Genomic DNA, 19887 nt, shown 5'->3' on the forward strand with positions numbered 1-19887 from the left:
AGCGCGCTCCGACCCGACCGCGAGCGGGCTATTTCAGCAGCTCCGGGCTCTCGGGGCGTTTGCAAAGTCTTTCTGGAGCCGAGGAGCGATGGAGCAGAGACAAACTCCCGGGTTTCCCCCACACACACACCCGCTCCGCCCGCCGCCTCCTCCTCCAGCGCCCCCACCGCGCCCCCCTCTCTCTCACACACACATACACACACACACTCACACACTCACACACCCGCCACCCCGGGCGCGCCGGCGTTGCCTGCGAGCGGCGGCGTGCAGGACTTGAAGTGGGTGTTCTTCCCCACTCCCCACCCCCGAAGCGTCGCCCCCACCCCCCGCCCCTCCGCCTTCCCCCTCCCTCTCCCTCCTACGCAAATAAGAACTCGGCGATTCCCCTCCTGCCGCTTTGATTTCGGGCACCTCCAACAGATAATTGGGAAGGGTTTCCAGAAGGTGGGAAATGTCACCTGATTCACACTGAACTTTTAAAAGCTCCCCACCCCCAAGGAGCCGCGCACACCCTTGCTCGCGGCCGCCCTCCCACTGCCCCACACACTGGGAGACCGCCCACCGCAAACCGCGGAGACCCCCGTCTAGATTTAAAGCGCGGCTGCGCCCGGCTTCTGACGTCCATTGAATCGCGCGGGCGGCCGGCGGCGAGCGCGGGGCTGCGCCGGGATCGCTGCGCCCTCCGCCGCTCGCCTTTGCGACGCGCGCCGCTCGCCCGAGCCACCCGCCGCAGCGCCCGCTCCCCGCGCCGCCGCGCTCCTCGCCCCGCGTCTGCCCCCAGGATGGTCGGTCCCAGGCACCAGCCCGGCGGGCTTTGCCTCCTGCTGCTGCTGCTCTGCCAGTTCATGGAGGACCGCAGCGCCCAGGGTAAGCGAGGGGGGATGCGCGGGGAGGCCCGGCTGCGGGCAGGGGTTTGTACTTTTCTGTGGTCCGCGCTGGGTCTGTTCTAAGCAACGCTGCTCTCGGAAGATGTTGGACCAACTTAGCGACTCCAGGATGGAGCAGAGTGGGAAAACTGAAGGCAGTGACACTTCAGGACTGCCAGCCGAGTTTGGAGCTCGAGTAAGGAAAGGCAGTAAGCTCGAGTCTCTCTCAGTAGTTAGGGTTAGATGCTCCAAGTTCTGGACATAATCAGTTTAGATGTTATCTCCCCTATTTTGGCTCTGAAGAAGGGGACAAGCATCAGTAGCCTGGAGATTTCAGTCGATCCATTTACAATCTAACCTCTTTCCCTCCTACATCTTTTGGATACTTTAAAAAAATGACTGGGGGATGGGGGGAGATACTGAAATTTCTTTGGTGTCTGGGGGACGTGGTTTCAGCAACTTTGCCCAAACTTGGAGATGTGGGTGCTGAAAATTTTAGAGGGAAGAGTAGCTTTCTGCCTAGTGGATGCTTCTTCCAACCCCCTCCCCCCAAACCCCGCAAAAAAAAAAAAAAAAAAAAAATTACCCCGGTGTGTTTTGAGTTTTAATTTTTTTTTTTTCTGTGCCTCATTCCTCCGACTAACTTATGTAGAACAGCGAGGAGCTCACAACTTATTTAAATTCCGAGATGTATTAAGAGCAAATTTCTAAAGTTTGGGGGGGGGTTATTAAATTTATTTCAATTAGTCTTTGGGCACAGTTTTTTTTTAGATAATAATAATAGCAGCTTGCGGTCCAATTATTGTTCAGATTATATAGATGATTCATAAGAAGTCTTCCTGACCAAAATCCTAACATGAAAAGGGGGGAGGAAGAAGGGGAAATTACTTGCAGAGATTTCTCGGTAGGTATGAGATAGGTGTATATTACTGTGAAATAGTAGGAAACCTCCCCCTTTTCTTTTTTCCCCTATACTTTTGTTGAGACAGACCTGTAACTTTCCTTGCTTTAGCGTTAACGTTTTGAGTGTGTTGTAAACTGTCCCCCTGGGCACTGCCCCCTCGCCGTCGGCACCGCACTACTCTGAGTTGCCCGCCTTTCGGGGCGAGGCGCTGCCTAGGTGCCGCGGACGTGGGCGCCGGGGAAAGCAGCCCTCGGAGATTTCGAAAGATCGCGGTGGCCGCGGGCGTCCTCTGGGTCTGGCGGATTGCAAAACGGGCCGGGCCGGCTGGCGGGCGGGCTGCGCCTCGAGGCCGCACAGGGCAGCTCCGGGCAGGGCCCGGTTGCTTTTTTGCTTTCATTTTTCACAAGTGCCTTGTGCTTGATCTATTGCTGTTGTGTGTGTCTGTGTCGGTCTCTTTCTCTTTTCTTTCTCCCTCTCTCTCAAGTTCTCCTACTTTCTTAACCCCTGTCACAAATAATACCCGTACCGCCTACATGAAACCGACATGTAAAAACATCCGTCGCATCCTGTTTTTGTCAGGTTCTTTAATCTGCTCTTCGAGTCGCTGCAGGTTATGAAATGGGACGAATAAAAGTAAACAGTCTAGTAAAAGTCAATGCAAGCTGCACGTGTTGTGTCTGGGTCACTGGTAACTGACATTGATATGGCTGGGGCGCTCTGGCTTCTCGCTCTCGCCTTGCTTCCCCCTCACCCACCTCCCACCTCTTCAGCCGGATTTTTCCCCCTGTCTTCCCCCACCTCTTCACTCCCTTCGATTTATTTTCTGCTTTTCTCTCCCGTCTCTCTCTACTCCTCCACACTCACTCCCTCCCCATCCCTGCTGGGTCTCCTTCCCTCGCAGGCTCGCCGCCTCCCTCCTCCTCCCCTGCCTCTCTCTCACCCACCTCCCACCCCTGTCTCCTCGCAGCTGGAAATTGCTGGCTCCGCCAAGCAAAGAACGGCCGCTGCCAGGTCCTGTACAAGACAGAACTGAGCAAGGAGGAGTGCTGCAGCACCGGCCGCCTGAGCACCTCGTGGACCGAGGAGGATGTAAATGACAACACGCTCTTCAAGTGGATGATTTTCAATGGGGGCGCCCCCAACTGCATCCCCTGTAAAGGTAGGACTCTTCCTCCCCAGTTGTCAGGCCCTCGGTAGAGGGCGTCTTCTCCTCACCCTCCCCATTGCCCAGCTGGGGTTTGGGACTAGGAGAGTTTTGTTCGTGGGTTCCATCTTCCCCCAGCCCCTGTAAGCCTTTCTGGTTGAATCTTGCCTGTTACACACTACAGGCAAAACACGGTTCCCAGAGGTTCCCGACTTCCTAGCCAAGTGTGGTGGTGAAGCCAGCACACTCGCCCTATTTGAGAGGGATTTGGGTCTAGGGTGCAGGCCACTGTCCCCCCCACCCCCACCCCCTCCGCAACTTCCAGGAGAGAGCTGGACCCCTCTGGTGGAACTCTTGGCCACGGGGTGGTACCAGGCCTCCACAGCCCTCCTGGCTGACCTGCATACTGCCTGGCCCTGGTTTTGATCCATGCCTCTTTCCACCTCTTAGAGACCTGCGAGAACGTGGACTGTGGTCCCGGGAAAAAATGCCGAATGAACAAGAAGAACAAACCCCGCTGCGTCTGTGCCCCAGATTGTTCCAACATCACCTGGAAGGGCCCAGTGTGTGGGCTGGATGGGAAAACCTACCGCAATGAGTGTGCGCTCCTCAAGGCCAGATGTAAAGAGCAGCCAGAACTGGAAGTCCAGTACCAGGGCAAATGTAAAAGTAGGTCCGACCTGGCTCCCCTCCTACAGCTTTCCCCCCTGAGATGGACCCACTGGAACACCCCTGGGGGACGGTATAGTCCACTCTAAGAGCCTAACAATAATGATGATGCAAAATAAAGTAACCCTTTTTTATATTCTGAAGACTTCATAAGAACACTGAGGGGATCGACCTAGAGTCGTAGATTTTCTCTTGAAAACCACAAGGCTCCCAAAGTGCTTTTTGAAAAGCTGGGTACTTCCCCTTTATGATTTCCTTGATAATACCAAATACTCACTCCCTAAGGGCCAGGAAGCGCCTATTATTGATGTGTGTTTCCCTCTTTATTTCAGAGACGTGTCGGGATGTTTTCTGTCCAGGCAGCTCCACATGCGTGGTGGACCAGACTAATAATGCCTACTGTGTGACATGTAACCGGATTTGCCCAGAGCCCACTTCCTCTGAACAGTATCTCTGTGGGAACGATGGAGTGACCTACTCCAGTGCCTGTCACCTGAGAAAGGCTACCTGCCTCCTGGGCAGATCGATTGGATTAGCCTATGAGGGAAAGTGTATCAGTAGGTATTCTGGATTAAGGAAGGAAAAATGGAAACAGGATCAGAAAGGCTAGTTGCAGTGTTAAAACCGTGGAGTTAATCAATGAATAAGCCTAAAGCCTCTCCATAATGTATGGTTTCACCAAAGGGAGAAATACTCTCCAGTTTGGGTAAACTGTGGTAACCACAGCATTCTTCAAGAAAACAGTTATCCTCCAGAAGCATTGGCATATATGTTGAAATGCCAGCAAGAAACAGGAAACAATTTTCTGTCTTAGGAAACTTAGAACTCATTCAATTTTACACATATTTTAGGTGCTAGACTTGCTGGAAGCAAGAAATAATTGCTTAACAGTTCCTAAAATCTGTTACCAGATTCTAATAACTGATGGAATTTTTATTTTTCAAAAGATCCCACTTGTGGGAAATAATCAAATACATATTTAACTCAAGAATACTGTAATAACCTGTTCCCCAGAAATACCATTTTCGTGTACTAATAGGGTATGTAGGAAACGTGTGCATTTGAGTTTCAATTTTATAATCAAGCATTTTTGCATAATGCCTCCATTATCCTATTAGTGAGTTGGTGTTTATTGACAGGGGACTAAAGTAAGGGAGAAATGGGGAAAAGGGGAAATCAATTTACTCATCCCAGGCGTATTATATCCTAGAAGCAAAGTCCTGTGAAGATATCCAGTGCACCGGTGGAAAGAAGTGTTTATGGGATTTCAAGGTTGGCAGAGGCCGGTGTTCCCTCTGCGATGAGCTGTGCCCTGAGAGTAAGTCTGAGGAGCCTGTCTGTGCCAGCGACAATACCACTTACGCCAGTGAGTGTGCCATGAAGGAAGCTTCCTGCTCCTCGGGGGTGCTGCTGGAAGTAAAGCACTCCGGATCTTGCAACTGTAAGTGCGATTTTAACCTTGCTGCCATTTGAGGCTTTCCCAGGCAAGCCCTAGGGAATGGAGATGTAAAAAGCACGAAAACCTTCCAATAGAAGCCCATTTCTCTTTAAATTAGGTAACTGCTAAATTTCACCAGCAGTTCAGTGGTCCACAGAAAAATGTCCCTGGAATGTTTCTGGCTTTAGGACTTGTCCAGTGATCATCAACGGGCTTGCCTCTAAAAACCTACTTCTAGTCATTTGCCCCTAATTCTTTGGCTTTAGTCATGTGCTTTGCCGTTTGCTTTATTAACACTTGAATCTAAACTAACTGCTTCAAAAGTCTTTTTTTTCTCTTTTTCAAAGACAGCTTTCTGTGATCACACACAGGCGGCTGCTTTTCGCAGTTGCCTCTACTAACTCTGAATTAAGGACCCAAAGCAGTTATACCTAGAACACAAGAGCGCTTTTTATCTAATTTCAGGAATCTGCCCGTAAAACCTGAGCCATTGATTCTTCAGAACTTTCTGCAGTTTTTGACTTCATAGATTATGTTTAAAACAAAAAAAAAATTTTTTTAAACTTATTGCATAACAGCAGATGCCAAAAACAAAGCATCTCACTGCAAGTCACATAAAAATGCAACGCTGTAATATGGCTGTATCAGAGGGCTTTGAAAACATACACTGAGCTGCTTCTGCGCTGTTGTTGTCCGTATTTAAACAACAGCTCCCCTGTATTCCCCCATCTAGCCATTTCGGAAGATACCGAGGAAGAAGAGGAAGATGAAGACCAGGACTACAGCTTTCCTATATCTTCCATTCTAGAGTGGTAAACCCTCCACCAGTGTTCAGTGTTCACATAGCCTTTGGCAAAAACAAAAAAAAGGGGGGGGGGGAGAAAAAAGAAAAAAAATATATTGTCCATACTGTAAATAAGTGTATGCTTATTTATTTGGGGGGAAAACTATACATAAAGGACTTTTGTCCTAGAGCTCTCTCCCAGGCCACCTTGTTACTCACTGGACCCGGAGAGGCAGTCATTGTGAGGTCTACTGGATGAGGCCCATAGTTGAGACTTGTAGACATTTATTTATACTGTGTCATGTTTTATAATTTATACATAAAATGTCTGGTTGACTGTACACCTTGTTTTTGAAGAAATTTATTCGTGAAAGGAAGAGCAGTTGTTATTTATTGTGAGGTCTCTTGCTTGTAAAGTAAAAGCTTTTTTTTTCCTTGTAAACCATTTAAGTCCATTCCTGACTATTCACTCACTCATCTGTCTCCCTTCAGTTCACTGTTATTAGACTCTTTTCCACTTTAACAAACTTGCATGTCAGTTTCTGTCATGTTTATTTATTGGATTCTCTGCTGCCTGTTCTGTACATACATGATCCCTCGGGTTTTGTTTACAAGGAATCTTGACTGACCAAAAGGCATGATAACTGACTCAACTAGAAGGTACAGGGCATACATCTTTGAGGAAACTCCTAGTTCAGCTCTCTTGTCATGATTTGTGAGAGAAAGGGTGATAGTAATGTTAGAATTCTCAGAATATACTTTTAAGATGTTACAAATCCAAAGAAATTGAGTGATATGGGTATCTGGAGACTGAAGGAAGGGAATGCTATACATTAAACCTTTTGTTAGGTGTTTCCTTTGAGCTAGTGTGCTGTACCTCCAATAAGTTCTTTTTCAAACAGTGTGTCACTAAAAGTTATATCAAAGCTTTATCAGTTCAAGTTTCTTGCTTTTCATACTTTTTTCTGATGCAATTTTATATTTTCAAACATGGCAAGTTAAATATAAATTCATTTAAATATATAGTTTTGTACTTTTCTACCATGTAAATGTGCAATGTATATAAAAGTTATAATGTGTATTTGTAAATAAATGATGAGTGAAAAAATAAAAAAATTTTAAAAAGCCAATGGTCTCACTTGTTGATAATGTGGAAGAAGTTGTTGGGGCTTTTGAGTTAAAGTGCGTATGAAACATTTGCTGAAAAGTAGAGTGAGCTCCAAAGTGAGGTAAATTACCAATCACTTCAGTGGAGTCTGAAAAATAAAGGGATCTGAGGTCCAGCAACCCCTCTGCAGGAGTGACTGCATACCTAAAAAACACCATCATCTTTGCTGTCCTTCTGTAAGCTCTTCTCCATAGCCAGGGGAACCCTTTATCTTCCTTCATGTAAATGAAATGGATCTTAGATCTTTAAAAAACAAAGCACATCACAAGGAAAAGTGAAAATAGACTAATACTTGACAAGCACATTCTAGAAATCAGAATATCAAGTACAGAAATAGGCATTACAGGGTTGGAATTCTAGGGACTCGGAGTGAGGATGGGGCAGAAGTGGATTTCCACAATGACCTCCATGGTTCATCGGGATTATGTAATGACCCTCAAGAGAATGTGTGTCAATATTTTGCAGGTTACATTAAGAGCCAAGTCACATTATTAGAGCCTAGTCCCTGTAATACATAATGCAAAACTAGATAATACAAATTGTCCAATTCAATGAGTGCTAATTCATTGCCTAAGTATATTAAAAATATCAAAGGAATGAAAGATGCAAAGAAATGAGGACTGGGTCTGTGGGAGGGAAAGAGCAAAGAACAGTCAATATTGCCAACATTGCTCAACTAATAGATAGGATCTTTCTTTCAAAACCATGACCCAAGATCTTTTTAAAAATTTTGTCTCTTCTGAAAACCCTCTCTAATACAACTATTAAAAATGATTGTAGGGGACTCTTGGCTCTCAACTGTGGTCACCAAATTTGGTGGAGGCCGAGGGGCCTCTTAGATAGGGAGTAGTTTAAATAATGATTGGGAACCTGTTTGCCTTCAGCCCCAGCTTCCCAGAGAAAGGTGAAAGGGAGTTGCAGAAGACAAACAGACTGCCATTAACCCTGGGGAAGACAAGGGTCATAACTTCTCCAGTGCCCAGAAGCTACTGGCGTGCCACTAGGGATGGGCTCTTGGGAAAGGAAAGAGCGGCAGATTTGGTTTCACAGCCCTTCCTGGAATTGATTTGTGACTTTGTCGTGGGATGCTACAGACATTTTAAAGCTGCCATTGACGATCAGAGTAAAAACATCAGATTTAACAGGGACCCATGTGTGTCTTAGTAAGGGGGAGTGATAAAATCAACAGCTTGCCTTTTAAACAACATCCTGATTATTCAAAATTTTTTATTTTATATTTGTCAGCATCAGTCTTTCCTCTTACACACTAGACAGTATCTCATTTTCCTTCTTGGGAGTTCCCTACTTTTCCAGTAATCCTGTATTCGATTAATTAGAACCAAAAAATAGAAGTCTCTTCTAAAATTAAAATTAGATTAACATCATGAGGCTATTGTTAGAAGTTCAACTATGATTCAAAAAGTCTTAAAAAAAGTCTAATTCACTTATGCGTACAATATCATAGAAACAGTTACTAGTAACTAGCTAACTAATTAAAACTAGTTTTAATTAGTATGACCAAATCCTAATCATCATTAGAAATTATAAGATATCAAGTAATAATGAAAAAATCTATCAGAAGTCTAATTTTCATCATCAGATCATCAGATGTCCACCTAAATTAAGATTTTTATATACTGTATGAGTATGGCTTCTAGACTATAGCAAAAATGAAATCTGGCATAATCAGAATTACTCTCAAATGTGACAGCTAAATGCAGTAACTGAGCTTAGACTGCATCCTGTACCCAAGGAAGAAAATCCTATAAATAACATTAAAGGGCCAATTGACAAATTGGAATACTGTCCATAGATTAAAGTATTGAATTACTGTTGAATTTACTGAAATTCACTACTGTAATGTGGTCACAAAAGAGACTATACCTACACTTAGGAAATACACACTAAGATATTATAGAGAAAGGGCCAAAAAGTGTAACTTACCCTTAGAGGATTTAGAAAGAAAAAATATAACGTTATGGTTTTTTCCCCATACGTATTCTGAGAAAGTACACAAATGATAGAAGAATTAGATAAAATGTTAACAATAAGTGAATTTGAGTAAAAGGTATATGGGTATTTTTAATGCTCTCTTTACTTTTGCAACTTGTAAGTTTGAAATTATATCCAAATAAAAAGTTTAAAAATCTAAAAAGTCCTTCTCAAGGAGAGGTACACAGTAGACTGCTTCTTGCATTCTCTAGGAAAGCAACGGAAATATTAGAGTCATTTAAAAAAATCTTTTCTATGACCATAAGTCTCTGGAAAATAATTCCAGTGACTTTACCAAGGCTACTTGAAGAACCAAAATTGGCAATGAGAGAGTCCATGGCACCTAAACCATACCCAAACTGAGACACAGCCTTTTCTTTTCTATAATCATCTTAAAATTTAGAGTGATTAGTAACTTTACTAAAACACTGTAAATGCCCTAAAGCCCTGGTTTTTTCCACTGCTTGCTATATATTATTTGCACAAGTAATTTAATCACTCTGTGCCTCAGTTTCCCCATGTAAATAGTCAGGATAATGAAAGTGTCTCCCTCATAATGCTGAAAGAGATAAGATGTGTAAAATGCTTAGATGGGTGCCTGGCACACAAAAAAAAGTCCGTAAATGAGTGCCCTCTAAGATTATAATAATTGTTACTAATTGGGGCACCTGGGTGGCTCAGTCGTTAAGCGCCTGCCTTCAGCTCGGGTCACGATCCCAAGGTCCTGGGATCGAGCCCCCGCATCTGGCTCTCTGCTCCGCGGGAAGCCTGCTTCTCCCTCTCCCACTCCCCCTGCTTGTGTTCCCTCTCTCGCTGTGTCTCTCTCTGTCAAGTAAATAAATAAAATCTTAAAAAATAATAATAATAATTGTTACTAATTAGAGAAAAACAAAGGTGGAAGTGTGGCTCATCAACCAAACTCTATCCTGAAAATGCAAATGAATGAGGAATGGCACCAATCAAGACCAGAAGCACAATTGTGAACAGTTTTTAAATGGAAGGTAAATATATAATTTTAAAGTATTTTAGCCATGTTAATATTTAACAAAATTCACAACATTGTAGGTGCTATACCAAGAGTACACAGTTCAAAATAACAAGTTTAGGGGTGCCTGGGTGGCTCAGTCGGTTAAGCATCTGCCTTCAGCTTGGGTCATTATCTCAGGGTCCTGGGATCAAGCCCCCACGTCTGGCTGCTCAAGGGGGAGTCTGCTTCTCCCTCTGCCTCTCCCCCAGCTCGTGCTTTCATTCTCTCTCTCTCTTTCTCAAATAAATAAATAGAATCTTAAAAAAAAAAAAAAAAAGTTTAAATACATTATTTCCTATGGAAATTTTTTAAAAATCCACTAATCCACCAATATTTCCAAAGCCACAAAATATGTCTTTTGGGGATGCCTGGGTGGCTCAGTTGGTTAAGTGACTGCCTTCGGCTCAGGTCATGATCCTGGAGTCCTAGGATCAAGTCCTGCATCCGGCTTCCTGCTCAGCAGGGAGCCTGCTTCTCCCTCTGACCCTCTCCCCTCTCATAAGCTCTCTCTCTCTCATTCTCTCTCTCTCAGATAAATAAATAAAATCTTTTAAAAAAAATGTCTTTTGTCCTTTTCTCACACACCCAATATAATCCCAGGCAGTCAATTAAATCAATCTTCTTTCATTTTGATATGATTTCCTACACAAGGACTACAGATTCCTAAAAATAGTAATGAGCTATTTTCAAACTGTCAAAAATCTTAATGCAAATTGTGTAATTCCGAGAAACAAAAAGATGATATATTATTTAATTAATAAACTCATTTATGAGAGAACATTTATCAAAACCTGGGTCCTAAGACAGACACATTTCTGTTCTTCCCACTCCACTTTCCATTCAGATCAGCATACAGTCATTCTTCAGCCAAAAGTTGTCATGTAAATAGACTCCAGGCATGCCTGCCCTGCATATTCAGCAGACCTGCCCAGACATGTCCAAATCCCAGCTTCTATTTAGCTGGAATCCCCCCATGAGTACTGAATGGTCCCTGGGTTTTGCCATCCTTGGACCTCAGATATCTTGGCTGGTACCATCAAGATTCCTGTGGCTGAGTCCTTCAGACACTTAAAAACATATTCTCTGGATTACACCAAATGTAGTCCTGGCAGGGCTGTAATTGGTCATTTTTCTATTTTAAGAATATGGCCCAGGAACCAACTGATACTGTTGGAAGCCAGATACACTCCCACCAAAAGCCTCTTGTATTAATTTCCTAAGGACTCAGGTCTCTGGCTAAAGAATGAGTATAAGCTTTTCTCAAGAATTTGAGGCAAGCAAAAAGAGGAAAAGTTATAATCCTAGTGAGGAAGAGGGGGCTTTATATTTTTCTAGTTTGAAGAAGAAATCTTGATAGATCGCTGTCTTTTTCAGCACCAAAAATAATTGATGGGACAATTTCATGGTCATGATACATCCCATAAATGCCAGTCTCTATAGTTTCTTGAGACTGCTGTGGGTTTATGGCCCAATGACAACAGGTAACAGAAGGATTGGATTACTCAAAAGGCCAGCAATACCTAGAATTCCTAAGGTAGAGTCTTCAGCAGGATCAGAAACCCAAGAGAAGTCATCAGAATGGACTTAAGGCAATTTATTCATTGGATATGTGGAACCAGAGCCCAGTTAATAAAATTCCCAAATATAGCTGGTGCTACATAAATGGTGTAGGGCCTGGACCAGCAACAGCAACATTACTTGGGAACTTGTTACAAATACGAATTCCCGAGCTCTACCCCAGAACCACTGAACCAAATTCATGGAGGATAGAGTCCAAGAATCTACATTTTAACAAGCTCTTCAGGGGATTCGTAATCATGCTAGGGTTTGAGAACTACTGCCCTAGAATTATTTCAAGTTCCAAGTAAGCCCTGGCTAGTTGATGTTCCAAAGGCAATCAGAAAACCCATGTATAATGGGACTCTGGTAGAGCTCCAGGGAAGCCATGCTCAGCCTTGTTCTCCAGCCTGATCTGGACAGGATTCTCACATATAATGTGGCCTCATGCTGTGGGTGTGCCTACTGGTGATAAAGGCACATAGCTGGAAACAGCACAAGGCACATTTTCCCTAATATTCTCATCTTCCACTATATTAAGGGAGATCTTCCCAGGGAGGCTTAAGCTATGCTGGCTGGGAGTTGTGGACTTGCCTCCACCATCCCTTTCAGCCATATGCATCAAGAAGTAAGTTTATCAAGAAGAGACTTGATTTTTTTTTTTTTTTAAGTAATCTCCAAGCCCGACGTGGGGCTTGAACTCACAACCCCAAGATCAAGAGTTGCGCGCTCTACCAACTGAGCCAGCCAGGCACCCCTAAAGACTTGAATTTTGAATGAATAGTAGTGGCTTTCCAACCCTGGTCCTCCCTTAAATTGACATTGGATCCATTTCTCTTCCCTGGCACTTGCTGGCAACTTCTAGGAGTTCTGCATCATCTTCTTCAAGTAGTGCTTCAGTTTTATCCATGGGACAGAAAGCAAAAATTGCTACTCATCTGGCCCACCTCTTCTAAGAAGAGAGGAGATCTAAACAACCACATGCAATAGACATACAGGCTTGAAACAATTATAAGTGACATCCTCCAAGGGATGCATCCTGATGCAACAACAATGTCCCAAGGTTCATAGTCTGAACCAAGACTAGAAGGGCCTTCTTTCAACTTCCTGCTCTTTGACTCCCTCTTAGTCTCATATTGTTTCCTACTTCAAACACCTCAATGATTCTCTCACTAGAACCTCGGTTCTGTGAATTCCTGTCCATTTACCTACACCCTCTGGCCAAAATCCTAACTGGCTCAGTGAAATCTACCTTCTCCACACCTATACCTATGCTGCTGAGCAAGGAATGAAATCCTGAAAAAGTAGAAATTGATGCCCCTACACAAGTATGGGATCTAACCGGAAACTGGGTTCTTTAGCCTCATGGGCAATGTTTAAAATACATCTCTCCTTCCCATTCCCTTCCGTGGCATTTCCAAACCCTCACCACTGTGCTCAAACAACATATCCACTCCCACTCTCCTCACTTTCGGTGAACTTTATCTCATCCGCATAACTAGAAAATTGCTGCCATGAAGAAAGAACTACCTCAGCTCCTCCTACCGCCAGCATGAACCATGAGTTTGCCTGATTCCATACCATTTCTAATTGTCTTCCCTCCAATCTCAGAGAATCTCATTTTCATATCTGTCTTTCCACGACAGCCCCTCCCAATCTCCTCTGAAAATTCCTTGTTAACAGCTTTCCCTCCATTGTTTTGTTTTGTTTTTTTAAGATTTTATTTATTTGACACAGAGCGAGCGCGCGCACACACAAAAATGAGGGAGGGGGAGAAGCAGACTCCCCACTAAGCAGGGAGCCTGGGGACTCAACTCCGGGCTCAGTCCCAGGATCCTGAGATCATGATCTGAGCCTAAGGCAGCCACTTAACTGACTGAGCCACCCAGTTGCCCCTCCCTCCATTGTTTTTAATTTCTCCCTCTACGGTGGTTTTATTAACCTGAATCTATAAATATGCTTCATAAACTTTTTATTTTTTTTTATTTTTTTTAAAGATTTTATTTATTTATTTGAGAGAGAGCATGAGATAGAGAGAGAGAGCATGAGAGGGGGGAGGGTCAGAGAGCGAAGCAGGCTCCCCGCTGAGCAGGGAGCCCGATGCGGGACTCGATCCCGGGACTCCAGGATCATGACCTGAGCTGAAGGCAGTGGCTTAACCAACTGAGCCACCCAGGCGCCCTCATAAACTTTTTTAAAAATAAGGTTATAGAGGGGCACCTGGCTGGCTCAGTCAGTACAGCATGCGACTTTTGATCTCAAGGTCCTGAGTTCAAGCCCCACACTGGGTGTAGAGCTTCCTTAAACTTAATTAATTAATTAAGGTTATAGAAAATTGAAATAATATAATTAGTAAAGCTTGCCCAATTCAACGATACACATACATGCACAAACACATATGTAAAAAAAAAACTTCAGCCTTGGTCAAAAAAAAAAAGCCTTCTTGTGTCTCCCTCTAGAAACAACCTGTGGAGCAATCTTCACTGGGTCTCCACTGCCCCACCTCTCCCTCATTCCTCAACCCTCTGCAATTTGGTCTCTTCCTCTATTAGCTGAAGAGGTTTGACAAATGTTATCAATGACTTCCAAGCTCCCAATACAATGGACACAATGGACATTATTCTATCCTTATCTAACAGACGTCTCTTGGATTTGTAGACTGTTAACCAGACTCTACTCTTGTCAATTCCCCTGGCTTTTGTATTTCCACACCCTCCTATCTTGCCATTCTTAAGGGGCTTCTTTATGAGCTTGTGTTCTCACCAGTATCAGAGATCAAAAGCTGGCAACCTGTGGACTGGATCTGACTTATATTTTGTGGAGCACACAAACTGGTAAAATAATTCTGAATTAATTAATTGAGAATATTTAAAACTTAGGAAATTCCACCCAAAACTCTGCATTTCTACTTTTTCTTGAAAAATCTGAAAGCCAGGTATCACTGGGCCTGTGATACCACACAGGCATGACTACCAGGAGCAGAGCAGACAGGAGCAACCCTCTCTTCCAGGTAGGGTATGCTTTCCCTAGTTCACTGCATTTACCATGTCCCCATTGTCCTTCACCTGCTTTGCTTCATGCATCGATATGCTCTGATTGCCCTTTGCAGGCCAAGAGTTCCATTCTCCACGCCCTTGCTTTTCAATCTACACAGTCTTCTGTCCCTTCCACAGTATTTCAATATCACCGTGGTTTTTGCTGCAATTCCTCTGCTAGTGACTGCAGACCCCTATGACAAAGGGGAGAACAGCAACGTGAGGCAAACACAGACAGAAGCAATTTCCCAAATAACAAACAGTAGTTAACATATGGCAGAACGCTTTGCAAGTGAGTTTCCTGAACTTCAGCCTTTGGTGGAACAGTGCAGGATCTAGTGCTTACAAATACGTCACTGAGGAGTCTGAACTCAACGTCAAGCAAAGGCTGGTGAAAAACGAAGACCATTATATGAGAAAATCAGCTCTCCAGTGCTGATGACATGGGCCAAAGATCCAGGTGACGAAAGAAAAGGGACCAGGTCAAGATAAATATTTCTCTTCACCAATATCCAGGAGCAGAAGGAATGAATATAGCCTCATGTAACATTATAAAAGTTGTTTTGTTTGATTTACTGATTTATCTGTTTAAAATTCTCCTGATGGGGTCTAGATTTTATGGGCCAATATTACATCTCAACACAAACCCACAAGTGTCATTTATTTCCAGTTTATGACAGCAGTTCTAGGATCAACTGTAAACTTTTGAAAAATCTTATATATGGGACCCTGGGGGGCATAGTTGGCTGGGCGTCTGACCTACACTCAGGTCATGATCTCAGGGTCCTGGGATCTAGCCTTTGCGTCAGGCTCCCTGCTCAGCGGGGAGTCTGCTTCTCCCTCTCCCTTCACCCCTACTCCCCCCCAGTGCTCTGTCTCTCAAATAAATAAATAAAATCTTAAAAAAAAATCTTATATATGACCTTTTAAATTAATGCAAAGCTTCAATAGTTAATGAGGAGGAAAATATAAACAAATGTATATCAATATACAATAAATCAATAAAAATATATATAATAAATCAATATAAAATTTAGAATTTGTCAGAGAAATAATGCACCTTTAAAAATTTGCCAAAAAAGAATATTTTGCCAAGATGTCCAGAAAAGACAAATCTGTAGAGACGGAAAGATTAGTGGTTGCCAGGGGCTGAGGGAATGGGATAGAAATGGGGGGTGGGGGGGGTGACTGCTGATGTGTATGGGATTTCTTTTTCAGACGATGAATATGTTTTAAAATTGATTATAGTACTAGTTGCACAACTCTGCGAATACATAAACACCATTGAATTGTATACTTTAAATGGATACATTGAATGGTATGTGATTTTTATCCATAATAAAGATGTAATTTTTTAATTACCCAGATAATTTAAGTAGAACAATTTCATAGTCCCACTTAACTTGAAAATTGTTTCAGTTTTGCAACAATTTATAAAAGACATCACTATATTTTAACACATTCTAGTTGTGTACCCATATTTACTCTACATTTCTATACCCTTAAATACCAGTTTTGAAGAAGGTAAACATAAGCCAAGCATTGAAATTAGAGCTGTACAGAATTTAGTCCTTTTAACTTCAGTAGGAAAAAAACTAAATATTTTCAATGGATTAAAAACATGCCATACTTTTATACCCAGTTTTATGACTATAGTAACCACGTTAACACAGAGAAGGTAGTGAAAGAAGTCAGAATTCTATGGAAAAAAATATTTAATTTACCAGTGTATCATTCTTTTAACATTTCTAAGAAAATTCTCAGACTAGGAAAATGATAAAAATCCCAGTCCTATCATATACCACTTTGTACTAAAAGCATTTAGCATAAAATTTAAAGAACAATAACAACCAAATTCATATTAAAACTTTACCAAAGGGGGCATCTGGGTGGCTCAGTCGGTTAAGCATCAGCCTTCCACTCAGGTCATGATCCTGGGGTCCTGGGACGGAGCCCCCCATTGTCTCCATGCTCAACAGGGAGTCTGCTTCTCCCTCTCCCTCTGCCTCTCCCCCTTGCTCAAGCTCTCTCTCAAATAAATAAAATCTTTTTTTTTTTTTTAAAGATTTTATTTGAGAGCGTGAGCGAGAGAGAGCAAGCACAAGCAGGGGGAGGGGCAGAGGGAGAGGGAGAAGCAGACTCCTCTGAGCAGGGAGCCTGATGTGGGGCTCGATCCCAGGACCCCGGGATCATGACCTGAGCTGAAGGGAGACGCTTAACCGACTGAGCCACCCAGGCGCCCCTCAAATAAATAAAATCTTAAAAAAAAAAAAAACTACCAAAGCAGAGAGAATAATTTTATCTCCACCTGGCTACTAACACAGTCAAACAGCCTTAAAGCAATTAATTATGTTATCACATGTTTTTATTGGTGTGCTGCCAATTTCTATCAGGACAGAAGTTAATTTTTCCCTTTTGGATGTAAAGTGATGCTGAAAAAAAAGAATTATTAGTATAGAACAGTTTAATCTATTGTAATATTTTAATTTTACTTGTTATACTCCATCTTGGAAATGAAAAGTTTGCAGCTATTTTTTGGCAAATGTATTTATACATACCCATTCTTTCTGATAAGAGCAAATTATTCCTTCTTTAAGAAAAATTTTCATGGGGTGCCTGGGTGGCTCAGTCGTTAAGCTTCTGCCTTCGGCTCAGGTCATGATCCTAGGGTCCTGGGATCGAGCCCCGCATCGGGCTCCCTGCTCCGCGGGAGGCCTGCTTCTCCCTCTCCCACTCCCCCTGCTTGTGTTCCTTCTCTCGCTGTGTCTCTCTCTGTCAAATAAATAAATAAAATCTTTAAAAAAAAAAAGAAAAGAAAAATTTTCACAGGGCGCCTGGGTGGCTCAGTTGTTAAGCAGCTGCCCTCGGCTCAGGTCATGATCCTGAAATCCCCAGATCAGGTCCCGCATCTGGCTCCCTGCTCAGCAGGGAGTCTGCTTCTCCCTCTGACCCTCCCCCCTCTCATGTGCTCTCTCTCTCTCATTCTCTCTCTCTCAAATAAATAAAACCTTCAAAAAAGAAAAAAAAGAAAAATTTTCACAGCCAGAAGAAATATGCTTTAACTCTTCGCTTAGAAACTAAGTAGAAAAATCAAAAAAAAAAGAAAGAAACTAAGTAGAAAATGAGACCTTATCATCTATATGCTAATTTTCCTTCATTTAAATTATTTTCCACAAATTACAGTTTTGAATTGCAGCTTTCCCTTTCAGAATGTGGAAGAAGGGAAGAATTAACTATGTCTCTTCTCCTTTACATGATCTTCACAAAACCCTCCAATCTTACTCAGATTCTTATTCTTTAGTTAAAGTTGGATGTGCAGGGATCCCTGGCTGGCTCAGTCGGTTAAGCGTCTGCCTTTGGCTCAGGTCATGATCCCAGGGTCCTGGGATTGAGTCCCACATTGGGCTCCCTGCTCGGCAGGGAGCCTTCTTCTCCCTCTGCCTGCCTCTCCCCCTGCTTGTGCTTTCTCTCTCTCTCTCTCTCTGACAAATAAATAAATAAAATCTTAAAAAAAAAAAAGTTGGATGTGCATTTTTTTTCCCAGCTTTTAATTTGATCATTCAATTCCTCTGGGCAGAAAAAAACTTGAAAATTTATGCAAGCACTTGCTTGTTTTTCTAGAATATTAATTATATATCTCTACATATGATATGCAACATCCTATGGCAATGATGCATATGCATATATAATGAACAGATATCCAGAGAGAATCTTTCCTCAAAACTCTACCTCAGTTCACATAGGGATCCCAAATGAGGTGCCTGGCTGGCTCAGTCAGTAGAGCATGTGACTCTTGATCTTGGGGTTGGGAGTTCAAGCTCCACATTGGGCACAGAGATTACTTTTTATTCTATTACAGTTCCACTTTCCATCCACTCTTCATCCCCCTCTCTCCTGCTCTGTTCCCTGGAAGGCTGAACCCTGCGGGCTCCATCTCCCATTCCCTCTTTGGGGGCTGGTTTTCCTCTAAGTTTAGCCAGGCCAATGAGAAGAGAGCAGAGGATGGGAAGAGAGAGATGTCAGGTATTTATTCCCTGCTCCTTCCGTGCTCTGGGACCACTCTCTGGCTGGATCCGCTTTCCTCCATGACCATCCAGGAGAAGCAGGGCAGCCCTCTCTACATGTAATTCCCAGCTCTCTTTAGCTCCAAAAACTCTACTTCCTCCCCTTGTCCCTTCTTCTATGGGGAAAGTAAGGGCGTTTTGTTGTTACTGGTCTAGGTGCCTCCCATAGCTTGCTGACTCTCTTAGCTCTCCCCACACCACAGTAGCTAGTCCTGTCCTGAACGTAGGTTCTGACGACAAGCCATCTGGGGTGAATTCTCTCTTCCTGCCAGAACCCCAACTGACACAGGAGCCACCTAAGACTTCCTATTCAGACCTGATTTTTGGTGGATCAATTCTTAATTCATACAGGAAAGGGAGGGAGAAAACACTGAGCAAAAGAACAATTTCTCTACCACAGCCTGGTATGACTGCTTTTCAGTTCCATCTACCTCATTTCACACAATTAAAAAAAAAAAAAAAAAAACACTGCTTTTGCTGACCCTGCTTCTAAACTTTGGTTCCTTACCCAACATACCTGAATGTGTGCGTTTATCTTTTTGTACTTAATTTAGTGAACACAGCAGTTTTATGCTCTCCAATTGGGACCAAGCCGCAAAGACAGGCAGCTTCCACTGAAAACCAAAACAGAGGTTTCATGTGGCTTCTTCACTCGTTATATTAGCACACTCCAGTTTTGGGGCTAAAGCAATCTATTCCACCACCCTCTGTTCAGACTCGTCTCCAGGGCTACAATACCAATGTGCTTGAAAGCGCGAGTTTTTCTATTGTGTTTTTGATAATGAGTCTGCTATAAGCACTGTTATCTCTTTGCACAACTGAGGAGAAAAGTCTAGACTCCGCTGCATTTTGTAATTAACAAGGAAACTTATCCTATTTATATAATGGAGAGGATAATTATAAGACCAGTAAGATCATTGTCAATGTGTTCGTTATCATAAGAAGGTAAATATATTCAAATTCCTATGATAAACATATTTATTACTTTTAAGTGAGTGAACATAATTTTATATACAAATATTCTAACACATAGTTTCTTTTAGTAACCAAACTTAAACATGCTTTGAGCTTAACATAGCCTTAGGTTTATAGGTTACAATTGTTGACCAAAACAGTAGCATTTATATTTAGAAGATGGATATCATGTTAACAGACATTTATAAGGAATCATAATTGAGTTTAAAGAGGCAAAATTTGTACAAATTTAAAGTGGAAAAACTTTCCTCCTCCTCCCACCCA

General features: G+C 42.9%; 1 protein-coding gene across 1 annotated transcript; it reads left to right on the forward strand.

Moving 5' to 3' along the window:
- The first annotated feature begins 363 nt into the window (after window positions 1-363).
- FST (follistatin) lies at window positions 364-6935 on the forward strand. Its single transcript, XM_036114464.2, has 6 exons — window positions 364-867; window positions 2738-2929; window positions 3365-3583; window positions 3916-4140; window positions 4794-5024; window positions 5755-6935. The coding sequence occupies exons 1-6, from the start codon at window positions 783-785 to the stop codon at window positions 5835-5837; spliced, it is 1035 nt and encodes a 344-aa protein (XP_035970357.1). The 5' UTR covers window positions 364-782; the 3' UTR covers window positions 5838-6935.
- The last annotated feature ends 12952 nt before the right edge of the window (window positions 6936-19887 follow it).

Source organism: Halichoerus grypus, chromosome 2, assembly GCF_964656455.1.
Source record: "Halichoerus grypus chromosome 2, mHalGry1.hap1.1, whole genome shotgun sequence".
Classification (NCBI taxonomy): domain Eukaryota; kingdom Metazoa; phylum Chordata; class Mammalia; order Carnivora; family Phocidae; genus Halichoerus; species Halichoerus grypus.

Bases quoted from the DNA above. Each gene is read 5' to 3' on its own strand.
- FST (XM_036114464.2), top strand. From the start codon at position 783: ATGGTCGGTCCCAGGCACCAGCCCGGCGGGCTTTGCCTCCTGCTGCTG. The intron at 868-2,737 runs GTAAGCGAGGGG...GTCTCCTCGCAG, and splicing joins GGAGGACCGCAGCGCCCAGG to CTGGAAATTGCTGGCTCCGC. The intron at 5,025-5,754 runs GTAAGTGCGATT...TCCCCCATCTAG, and splicing joins GCACTCCGGATCTTGCAACT to CCATTTCGGAAGATACCGAG.